The 11,042-nt window shown below is 42.5% G+C and overlaps 2 protein-coding genes across 3 annotated transcripts; both read right to left on the bottom strand.

Annotated features, from left to right (window-relative positions):
- Positions 1-57: 57 nt before the first annotated feature.
- Positions 58-9,706, bottom strand: btbd10b (BTB (POZ) domain containing 10b). Of its 2 annotated transcripts, none has more exons than XM_072661041.1 (8): positions 9,478-9,706; positions 5,603-5,794; positions 4,667-4,958; positions 4,067-4,169; positions 3,050-3,170; positions 2,628-2,825; positions 2,232-2,342; positions 58-1,122 (listed from the first exon to the last, which is right to left on the bottom strand). In XM_072661041.1, the coding sequence occupies exons 2-8, from the start codon at positions 5,754-5,756 to the stop codon at positions 791-793; spliced, it is 1,311 nt and encodes a 436-aa protein (XP_072517142.1). In that variant the 5' UTR covers positions 5,757-5,794; positions 9,478-9,706; the 3' UTR covers positions 58-790. The 2 variants fall into 2 exon arrangements, with proteins under 2 accessions (XP_072517142.1, XP_072517141.1); XM_072661040.1 differs by lacking the exon at positions 9,478-9,706 and adding an exon at positions 9,263-9,439.
- A 440-nt stretch (positions 9,707-10,146) lies between these two features.
- Positions 10,147-10,651, bottom strand: pth1b (parathyroid hormone 1b). The gene is made up of 3 exons (XM_072661150.1): positions 10,581-10,651; positions 10,326-10,470; positions 10,147-10,152 (listed from the first exon to the last, which is right to left on the bottom strand). Exons 1-3 carry the CDS (start codon positions 10,649-10,651, stop codon positions 10,147-10,149), a joined length of 222 nt encoding a protein of 73 aa, XP_072517251.1.
- Between the last annotated feature and the right edge of the window lie 391 nt (positions 10,652-11,042).

Genomic DNA, 11,042 nt, shown 5'->3' with positions numbered 1-11,042 from the left:
AAAGTAAAAAAAAAAAAAAAAAAGTACCCCCATTATTCTGCACACAATACCATGTAAATCTGTGTTTTATGTCTTTATTTATACAATGATTCTCAAGCTCTGAACAGAGGGACCACATGAATGTATGTCCTGCCATGGAGAAAACAGAAAGTAACACTGCATTCATTCACCAGGCAAATACAACTCCTTTGGTTATGTGCTGCAAAGGAGCTTTGAGGGGAATTTTCAAACCGGGATTGTGGGAGAGCTTTCCAAGTTAAACAAAACAAAAAAATACAAATAAAAATAATAATATTATTATTATTATTAATAATAATAAACACAGTGGCACTACCCAGAACACATCCCAAACTTATCAAATAAGAAAATCTGATATTAAACCATAGCGATAATAATATAATGGAAATGGAAAATGAATAGTAATAATAATAATTAATAATAACAATAAAATAGGCCCAATTACAAAATAAGTGAGGTTTGCTAATTTCATTTTAAACAGCTAACAAAAAAATAAATTTCCTTTGGTCAAGTAAAAAAAGAGAAAACAGGAGAGCACTGCCCATGCCAGTATCCCGAGTCCCTCACCTGTACGTTGTTGTGTTTTTCTTTTTCTTTTCTTAATTCTTTCTTCTTTTTTTTCCCTTCTGTTTTACAGTAGACTAGATAGTTGAGGCTCTAAGGCTGCGAAGGAGGTGCAGAAGGCAATCCGGTTATGGTGTCACTCTCGCTCCATGCTGCAGCATGCTGTGGAGGGGGAGCAGGGGGAGAGGAGGGAGGGAAGAGTCTGCTTTCAGAGCGCAGGCGAGGCAGCATCAGGGTCAGGCTCGTTGTTGTAGTTGTTGCTGTAGTGGTGGCCTGGGGGAGGGTGGTTTGGGAGAATGTCCAGTTCGTCCACCTGAGGGCCAGGATGCATGACCACCAGCTGGTCCTGTGGAATGTCCGCCGCCGCCGCTGCGAGGTTGGTGATGGACTTGCTTTTGACGCACTGGAAGTCCACATGTCTGCTCTTGCCCTCCTCCTTCTCCCAGGACATGCGGATGAAAGGTCTCTGGACATAGTTGTAGATGACCTCCGGCCTGCCACCTGGGCGCTTCTTCACTTTCTCCTTGTACGTGGGATAACCTACAAAAGCAGGGGATTTGTATTAAAAACACTAATATAGAATTTGTGATTTTCTGTTACAGAACATTTCTAAAGGAACCCTGCCCAAACCACAGATGCATATAATCAGATATGGCAGATAAGTCCAGTCTCTTATTGTGCCCAAATTATTGAGGACAACATGAAAATGTACTGTTCTTTTATTCTTAGTTTCTGAGTTAGTCAGCCGCCTTCACAGACGATCATGCTTTTTGTATTGTAGAAAACTGAAAAACTGTATTTATATTGGCAGAGTTCTGTGCATGGAACTGACAAACCAGTACTAAAAACTGGTCAAATCCAGGTGGTAAAATGGACCAACTCCAAAACCCAGAACCCCCCAAAAAAAACTTAAAACTTACACACCCGGAATTTACATAAACCCCACCCACAAGCAAAACCCTGCTAGCCCTCCTAGTCAACGCTGCAACACAGAACAAGGCAATGATCAAGGTGTTTTTGTTACTTGCAGACTGTTTTCCGAGACAATCTGTCAGAGAAAACGGCACATCAGCACAAGAATCTGCTAGCTGTCATGACTGAGGCTTTTTTTGAGCCAGTGTCTGCAAAAGAGTATTTCACTTCAGTGAGCCAGGAAGCTAAAGCTGGGAAAAGTGCTGCCTGAAGGAGCACTGCCAACAGCACTGCTGTGGGTATCCAAGCTAAACCCCAGCCGGTAAGGTCATCTTCATCTCTCGCTAAACCGCAAGTACAGCAAATACTATTAATTAATTAATAAATCATTACAAAACCTAAGTACAAGACTTGTTACTGGTCCAAAAACAATGTTAGGCTATGGTGGCTTAAAAATATGCGATAAATGCAAAATTGACAAATTTCATGATGTCAATTTTGACTCACCGTATGATGGGTCACATACACCCAAGTGAACCTTCCCAAAAAATTTATCTTTTATTATCTATATGATGTAGTGATTTCTGCCATCATACACATAACCTCTATAAGTCTTGTTAACTATTGCAGTTAAAATGTTTTATAGGTGAAATTACCTTCTTTATAGGTGCTTTTGTTGACAAAGGAATTATTACCTGATACTGTTTTTGTAAAAAGTGTTACTCAAAAGACCTTACCTTCAATGCCTAGTCTGATTTTCTTCAGTCCTCGTTCTTTTAAAACTGATTTGGCAACATCTCGATTTTCAATGTACTTGAAGAAACGGTAGAGTTTTGTACTGTATATTACTGAAAAACAAGATTGCACAAGATTATAGTAAAATGATTTAAAATAATCAAGTAGATAAATCTGTATTTTGTTTACAAGAGGCTCATCTTATCGTCCAAGCTACAATTTATGAATCTGCATGACTGGGTGCAGCCAATGTTTGATATGTTGCCTGATAAACTAGCACTTCGTGAGTCATAAAAATCATCTAGTTTATCATAATATGCTGAGTAGAAATCCTTTTGCTCTCAGGACAATTCAAAATGAACTCTAAAATGACTTAAATAGTGTATACAGACACTCACTTTGTGAATACTCCTCTCCCATCTGGGGTGGGTACTCCTCATCCCAGTCCACCACATCGTCGTCAGTGAGCACAACAATGTGGCACTCCCTCTCCCCACTCTGCGCACTGGCCACCATCAGCGGCAACACCATCTCCTCCAGGTAGAACTCAAACTGCCGCCGCGCTCCGTCGTTTGACAGTTCATGCATGAGGGCACCTGTGGAGAACGGCACGGTCAACACTTACATGCATAGGCACAGTATTATGGTTGCATATCTTTCTAAAGCTCATGGCTAGATCTTCCTGCATTATACTGTCATTACTGAACCGTTACTGTAATATCCCATAGCGCTTTATATCCAATATGCGTTATTAGAGCGAATCCCACTAAATACTAAGCCTATTTATGAAGTCGAAGAACGACACAAAGCATATACTCACTCAGGTCCCTGCACTTTATCGTGCTGTAGTCGAAGGAGATGCACAAATAGTCACATGCTTCCCTCAGCTCAGGAATGGAGATTCCATCAGGGCAGCGGATTATCCCAGATTTATAGTAATCCTGCCAGTTAGAAAGAGCGCAGACAACACAAGGATAGCCATTACAGAGGCTGCACCATTCAAAGACATCATCCTCTAAAAGGCGAAATGGCACAGGCGCCAAGGCTCTCCAAGAGCTGAAGCTGTTTGTGAGCCAGTGGGCTTGGTGAGGTGGAGCTCATATGACTAAAGATACAAAGTGCACAGAGCTGTTGGTGGCCATATAGGAATGCAGCAACCTCCTACACACATACACATTACTGTGATCCTCCCTCACTCACTCACTCACTCAAGACTGCCAGCCAGAAAACACTGTCTTATAGCACAGGTCAACTGCAAAACACCCTAATACACTTTCACTCACTCTAGGACACTCTACTGAGCTGCAGAGGCATTCCACTGTGTCCTGAAATCAACCCCTTTATATAACCATATGTAACAGACACCAGGGCACGATTACGGCACCAGGTTGGGTGGCAGCTTTAGGCCTCCAGGGGCCATGGTACAAGGCTTGGACATATTGAATCAAGGCTGATGTAAGGGTTTTACCTCAATCACTAAAAAGCAGATGCTGACTACTATTATGCAATGTTACCCAAACCAATGCACGAAGCACAGACTGCACTCACAGCTTTGCAGATTAAAAATGCAACACAATGCATTTACAGAATAAGGAAAATGTGGTCTTACTACAAATTGCGTAATTACTAGCTGATAAACATGTGCTGTTACAGTCTATGCTAAAAAAGCATTTGGACTTTTACACCCCTGTTGTACTGAAATTAAAGATCTCCATATTCCCTTAACCCAAAAGGCAGCAATTTAAGAGGCTGACAGTTTTATATTCACCTCAGAACCTCTGCAGGATCAAGTGTGGTGTAAATATCTGTAAACCGTCTAGTGACCAAGCAGACTTACCAGAATAGCCCTGAACACAGTGGAACTGATGCCCTCAGCCACCTCATACTCTCCTTTTTCATTGGGTCGTGTGAAATTGTGTTCTCTTCCTGAACCAAACATTCTACAAGAGAAACAAAGAGATTATTTGTTTTATTATCCTCATAAAATCTCATCAGCATGTTTCTAATGCCTGTCTCACAGTGTAGAATTTATGGGATCTTAACTTGATGTTAACAATATGTAAGACCCCACACAGCATGACAGATACTGTTTTTTTTTTGTGATCCATAGTCACCCTTGAGTCATCCCAGCAAGATTTGTCCAGAATAACTGACTAACACAGAGTTCTGACCAATTATCCCATCTCTCAACAGGAGAGATTTTAGATCAATACAAACATGGCAGACAATAGGAAGTCAGAGTGATGTGCTATTTGTGAGCGCATTTTGCAGTAAATAAGCAAAAACATTTACAGTGTTTATTAGGATAAAAGTAATTTCACCCTGCCATTCGGCTTAGGCCTCAAAATGGGCCCAATTATGCTGTACTGTGGGCCAGGCGTAAGAAACTGAAACAAATAACCTGTATTTAACAAAATGAAGTTGTGTACCCCCTTACCTGCCCAACATTGTGTTGGGCTGTGCAGTAAAAATGGAGGGGTCCACTACAAAGCGTGTGTTGTCAACGATGAGCGTGACCCTCTCTGAGGTCCGGATGCTGCGGGCTCCCTCCTTGACATTTTCATACACAAAGACCATCTCGCCCACGCCTGTGCTCTTGAAGGTGCCCTCCGAGCTGGAAAGGCTGCTGTTGCGACTGCTGATCACCCCACTGCTGCTGCTGCTGGAGCCACTGGGAGAGACTCTCTGAGGCCTGGGGCTGCTGGGCCGCGATGAGCCGCCCTCTCGTTCTGCGCAAACAGTATATCACGATCAATACTTAAATGACAATTAAGAGACCGATACATTCACAGAGTGTAAGGAAATATTTATCACAATGTATTACAATGCTGTATCGATAGTCATAAACACAGCATTGACTACTAATTAATAGTTTACATGCAAAGATCAGTGGCAGACAGTGGCTTATTTTCAATAAGTTTAAACACAGACCGTAAACTAGCAGTGACATACTCTTCAGATTTGACTGTCCTGACTGCATAAAAAGTCAACTTCTCTTTTACTTAGATTTGATGGTGTTTTTAATCCTATAATTAAAAAATGTGATTAAAAAGGCAATTTATCACCTTGCTTACAGTATCGCAATGTATATGGGGAATTGTAACCCTTGTAGCGTGACACATATCATATTGCCAGGTTCTTGCCAATAAACATTCCTAATAGAACATATTGATTACACTTGAGGACTGCAGAACATTTGGCACGAGAGAATATATGAGAATACAATCAATACAAATTTCCCCTCCATGACTCAGCATTCCACCACAATCACTGCCTTTATTGTTCAAACAACAGACAAATGATTCAGGTTTGACAGCCACAAAAACCTGTATACTGCTCTCCTGCCTAGAGTGATAAAGGAGAGGATTCTCACCACTAGTGTGCTGGCGTGTGGGTGAGGTGACATTGCGGATACAAGGTGTGAGCTGGCCTTCCCCCCGCTCATGAGAGGAGTCTCGCGAGCGGTCACTTGACCGCCGGCGATCTCGCGAGCGGTCACAGCCTCCACTGGCACCATGCAGGCTCATCTTCACCCGGTCAGCCTCAAGACTAAAAGGCCTGGGTTCTGAGAAGGAGAAATAAAGCATTGACATAATTCTAGTTAATACAACAACTCATGGCACAGCTGAAGAAAAAAAAAAAAGACTTTCATCATATTCAGGCACCATATCAGTCATCAGTGTGCAGTTTTAGTTTCAGCACCTGATAGGATGACATTGCAAAATTAAAGGAAATGCCCTTAACCAATAAAGACACACAGTCACAGTCAAACTGTAACACATAATATGTGAATAAGGAACTGATATACTGTGCAAACTAAACATTAAAACTCTAACTGTGGTCTAAAGTTAAACTATAAACAACCTGTGAAAGAACTATCATTTCAACAGTGGAAAAGGACAAAATTTACAGTATAATGGTTGGCAGATCAATCTCACCCAAACCCTTTTTGTCCTAAAAGACTCCCTTTGTGCAAATAGAATATGAAAATCACCCATCACACTGATGGAAATGAACTTCAGCATGCTGAAGACCTAGGCTGGTTGCACAAGAATTCTACTGATGTGACCGATTTCCTCCAAAGAGCTTGTTCTCCAAGGATATAAAAAGCCCTAAGCATGATCACAACCTAAACTGAAAAAGATCTTTTTCTTTCCATCCCTAATCCATGTTCACAAAGGCAGACCTTAAAACGCACGGTACAATGAGTAACTGAAATTGCTTCACTATGACTCAGCTGGTAGAGACAAACAACATTACCCCGTGACTATGTGAAACTATAGATGGCATCTCGGTATTGATGGGGTATCGAGTGGGGAAATAAATGTATCCGATCCTATTCTGCAAAAGGAACCTGACCCGATTCAATCCTGTAATAAATATAGCCCGAAACAGTGTACGCTCACTGTGTAAGGTCATGCTATGAGCTATGTATTCCTTCCTGTGGCCTGTGGTGAGTGTTTAAGTATTTTGAGGATTATATCCTACTTTCAGATGCTCGTTTTAAGTCAAGAAAAACAGCTTATTTTAAACCTTATCGGCCATGGAAAAATATCAGATAGGTATCAGCAGCAGCAGCAGTGCCGGAAAAGTAAAAACAGTATTGCATCATTTCTTCTGAAAACTGAACCATTTTCGGCCTCCATGTTAAATATTTGAGCAAGACCACAGCCCACAGTCAATTTCCTGATACAGTGCAAACAGGTCTGCTTTGGACACTGGAAAACCAGGAAATTCCAAAGATAGTTTTTTCCACTAAGACCACCCTGCAGAAAAATAGACAATGAAGAAAAACTAGGGCAAAACAACGGCAGCGCAGTGAATTATGATGACCAATGGAAAGACCACACGTTTCTACCAAAGAACACACAGGTGTGAGAGAACACTGTGCCCACTACTCACACAGAAAGAGGCTGTTCGGTTCAACTACACTGCCAAACAAGGGGACTTGGTCATGTTCACAGGAAGTGGGATTATAAAAACACAGGATAGTATAACATGCTGATCGAAGTATGGGGCTTCGAATGTCCTGGGAGATCATCTGAGACATCTCAGATCAGGGTCCTGGAGGGTGGGTGTTCACACTCACAAAACCTGGTCATTAACATATGCGTTTGAGCCGGGAAACCACCACTGTGCTAGACTCAGACCCTCCAGGACTGGAACTGAAGAACCCGTCCTAGGTTTCACCAGTGCACGTTTGAGGGAACATTGTATGACCTCCATCTCAAAATACACATAAGTTAGCGTGACCTTTGATTCCAGGATGTGGGATGTTAAACCTGACAACTTAAAGCATGACCATAGTTATTTATTCCTAGAAGAAGAACAAAGAAGGAGTGGTGTTGAATGTTTTGGTTAGCCTAGTATATGACTTGGATTACGATTTAAGCAAGCTGTTTGTGATTAAAAGAGCACAGTCTAGGGCTGGACGAAATGGTAAAAATACTATATCATGATATTTAAAGACTTATTTCGTGGTACACAATACTTATCACAATATATGTAATGACAGACTAAAAACATCAGTAGCGACAGATCCTTCCAAACTACTATTCAGATACTTTTCCATACTGAGTACAGTGATTTTTACTCAACATCTGCTGCTCTTTGTCCAATTAAACCAGTCCAATTACACTGTTTGCAATAAAACCTGCAGATGACCATTGTTTATTAAGCTCTAACAGTATCCTTATAGCGCCGGGATATCGATAACAGGGTTGTGGGTTCGATTCCCAGGCTCGGCAAGCTGCCACTGTTGGGTCCTTGAGCAAGGCCCTTTACCCTCTCTGCTCCCCAGGCGCTGGAGTTGGCTGCCCACCGCTCTGGGTGTGTGTGTGTGTGTACTCACTGCCCCTAACACATGTGTGTGTGTGAGTGTGTGTGTGAGTGTGTGTTCACTACCAGATGGGTTAAATGCGGAGGACATATTACACTGTACAGTGACAAATACGTGCACCTTTACCTTTAAAAGCAAATTATCATCACAATACGATAAAATATCGACACATTGCCCAACTCCAGCACAATCACTTCCCGTTGTCCTCAGTTTCCAGTCACTGGTATAGCCAGTTCTCACAGATCATATGACTGTGGACGTGCTGTCATTCCACGCTCTCCAAACACATCCGACCAGACTCTTCTGCACTGACTCTTCATGTTGTGAAACGAAGCACGATTGACAGCTGAACCAAAGCTGAATGAAACCACTAGAAACTCATCCTTACTGGAATATTCCCAACAACTCATTTAGCTGCAGCTAAACATTTCTGACCAGAGACGAGCCACACGTTAACCAGTGCATTGCAGCTACAGCTCGCTACCAACCATCAAAAACATCGAGATCAACCCACCTCAAGAAAACCCAGCTGGCTTAGATATCTAGATAGCTACCCAGCTCTAATATACACAAACCACGTTAGCTAGTTAGACACGCTGTGATCAATATAAACCCTAAAACAGGCCAGCAAGACAGCAGGTTAATGCTAGATAGCTAGCTAGTGCCACCTACTAGCTATCTCTAGCTGGCTGGTGCTATGCAGCTCTGTGCTTTCGCTCTGACTGACTGAAGCAAAAAACACAACAATAACACACAATAATAAGCACGTTAGCTAGCTAATACAGCTAGTGCGAGTCAGCTAGTTAGCTAGCTATGTGTAAACGTTAGCTAGCTAAGTCGTGTACAGCTGGCATGCCCTGAAAGACTGGGTCTTCAGACAGACGCTGGCTAGCTTAGCCAACACGGTTCACTCCAATTCCACTGTTATCTAGCTATAGCTATGCTAAATCAGAGCTGGCAAGTGTTCAGTATATAGAGCTAACTGAAAGCCCCGTCACTGCTCAGTACGCGTTAAAAGGCTCCGAGGCTGAGTCGCTGTGCCTGGCCTCAGCAGAGCTGATAGCTAGCTACCGTTTCCGCCGCCGTTAGCCGGTTAGCATCGCTGCCACAGATTTGAAAGGAATTCGACTGAAGACAGAAAAGCAAGAGTCAAACCAGCGAGGCTTTATCGCCTCTAAAGACGCGGCTCCTTACCTCTACGCCGTCATAAGGACTGCTGTTGGCAAAGAGCACTGTTCTGCAAGATTTAGAGCACCGAGGCACAGGAATTAGGCGAAATTCCAGAGATGTCTCCGCATTTTCCAAAAAAGCGAAATCGTTCCTGCGCCGCCGCAGGAGCACAGCCAGAGAACAACACAGCCAAGTGTCGCGAGAACGGACACTAGTAGCGTAGTCTCGCGAGAACGCACCGCAAGTCCGCCTCGGCAGTTGGGTTCTTCTCCGTTTGTGAAGTCCGGCTGTGCTTTTTCATTACTCTAAACGCTCGCTAAACCTCGTGTTGTTGATGGTGGTGTTGTTGCTGAAACTACAGGGTTTCTCAAAGTGCCAGAAGTCTTTTCTTTAAGCGAACTTTGCCGGACTTTGGGAGAAATGCTACGCGGTGGAAAACCTCCCTGGTGTTGATGTTGTGGGCCTTGTTTCTTAGTATTGTGACGTTTTACTTACGTCACAATGGGGGGCACTGCCCATGTCATGTCTCATGTAAATAACCAGAGCAGATTTGATTGGTTCAGGTTGTTTTTTTTTCTTTTTTGAATTGTTAAATGTAAAAAAAAAAAATAATAATAATAAATAAGAATTTTAACAGCCTTATTTTCCGTCTAGAGTTGGCTACAACAGTGATGCACGACAAATGGAAAATGTCGAATACACTCCTATACAGCGACACAAAGCTGAAGTTGAAGCTGAGCTGTGTCCTTCACATGTCCTAACCGGTTTGAACCTTAAACCAAGTCATTTCAACAAATAATTCTACATAGATTCATTTATATCTAACATTCACATACTCCAATAAATTAACATATTAAAAATAAATAAAAATAATTGCAAATCAGTGCACGTCAGCAAAGAAGACAGTTTTATGCCTGCACAGAGACAGGGCAATGTGTTGAATCTCTGTGAGGACATTAAACATTTAGAGTGAAAACACTTCTTTTAAAGTTCACTTTGTCTCATATGTAAGACCAAACACGAAGACGCCTCAAGATCCCGACTGGATTTTCCCAGATGTTGAAATATCTGGAACAATAGTCCTGACTTTTCCCTTTTGTCCTTTTTGCAAGTCGTTGACGGAGGGGATGAGGATCGACTTCAGCTTCACCTGGAGCCAGTCCTGTCTTTCTAGCACTTGCTTGCGTTCACCCACATTGTGCATAAGCTGGACTTCGCTGATGGACCTCTTGCTGTGGAAAGATTAGCAGTGGTCATTCACACAGCAACTCAACCAGTACCAAGCAAAAAATAACAGTGCTTTGACAGAAGCTAGCAAAATACATATGGTTTTGTCCCTTACCTGATTGGTGATCCTTCCAAATGTAGCAGACACAGGCTCCAGAGTAAAACCATTAGTGCAGTTTTGTGCATGATGCATATAGAAGACATTGTATCAGCTGTAATATAAAGAATATTGCTTAGAATGAGAAAACGTCAGAAAATCAAAGTTGAAACTGATGTTAAAAGAAAAAACTTACAAAGCTGTGGGTCGTGTTTTGTAGCGGCAATTTACAGAAAAGCTCCATGTGTTGGTCAGCGTTGTGTTCGTGCTAGTGGCCACTGTCCCTCTCTTTTTATGCCTGAGTGCCCTCCCCTCTGCCATTGATGAGCAATCCCGATATTTGATGGTGATGTCACCCTGTGCTTTGATGAGGACAGGCATGTACATGGCGACACCTCCAGTAAACCCCCCACCCCCACCCCCCACCAACCCCACCACTTCTGTTTTCAACACCTCGGCCAAGATTTCTTGTGATCAAAC

The sequence above is a fragment of the Salminus brasiliensis genome, chromosome 17 (assembly GCF_030463535.1).
Source record: "Salminus brasiliensis chromosome 17, fSalBra1.hap2, whole genome shotgun sequence".
Taxonomy (NCBI): Eukaryota; Metazoa; Chordata; class Actinopteri; order Characiformes; family Bryconidae; genus Salminus; species Salminus brasiliensis.
This window is presented reverse-complemented; position numbering and strand designations above follow the sequence as displayed.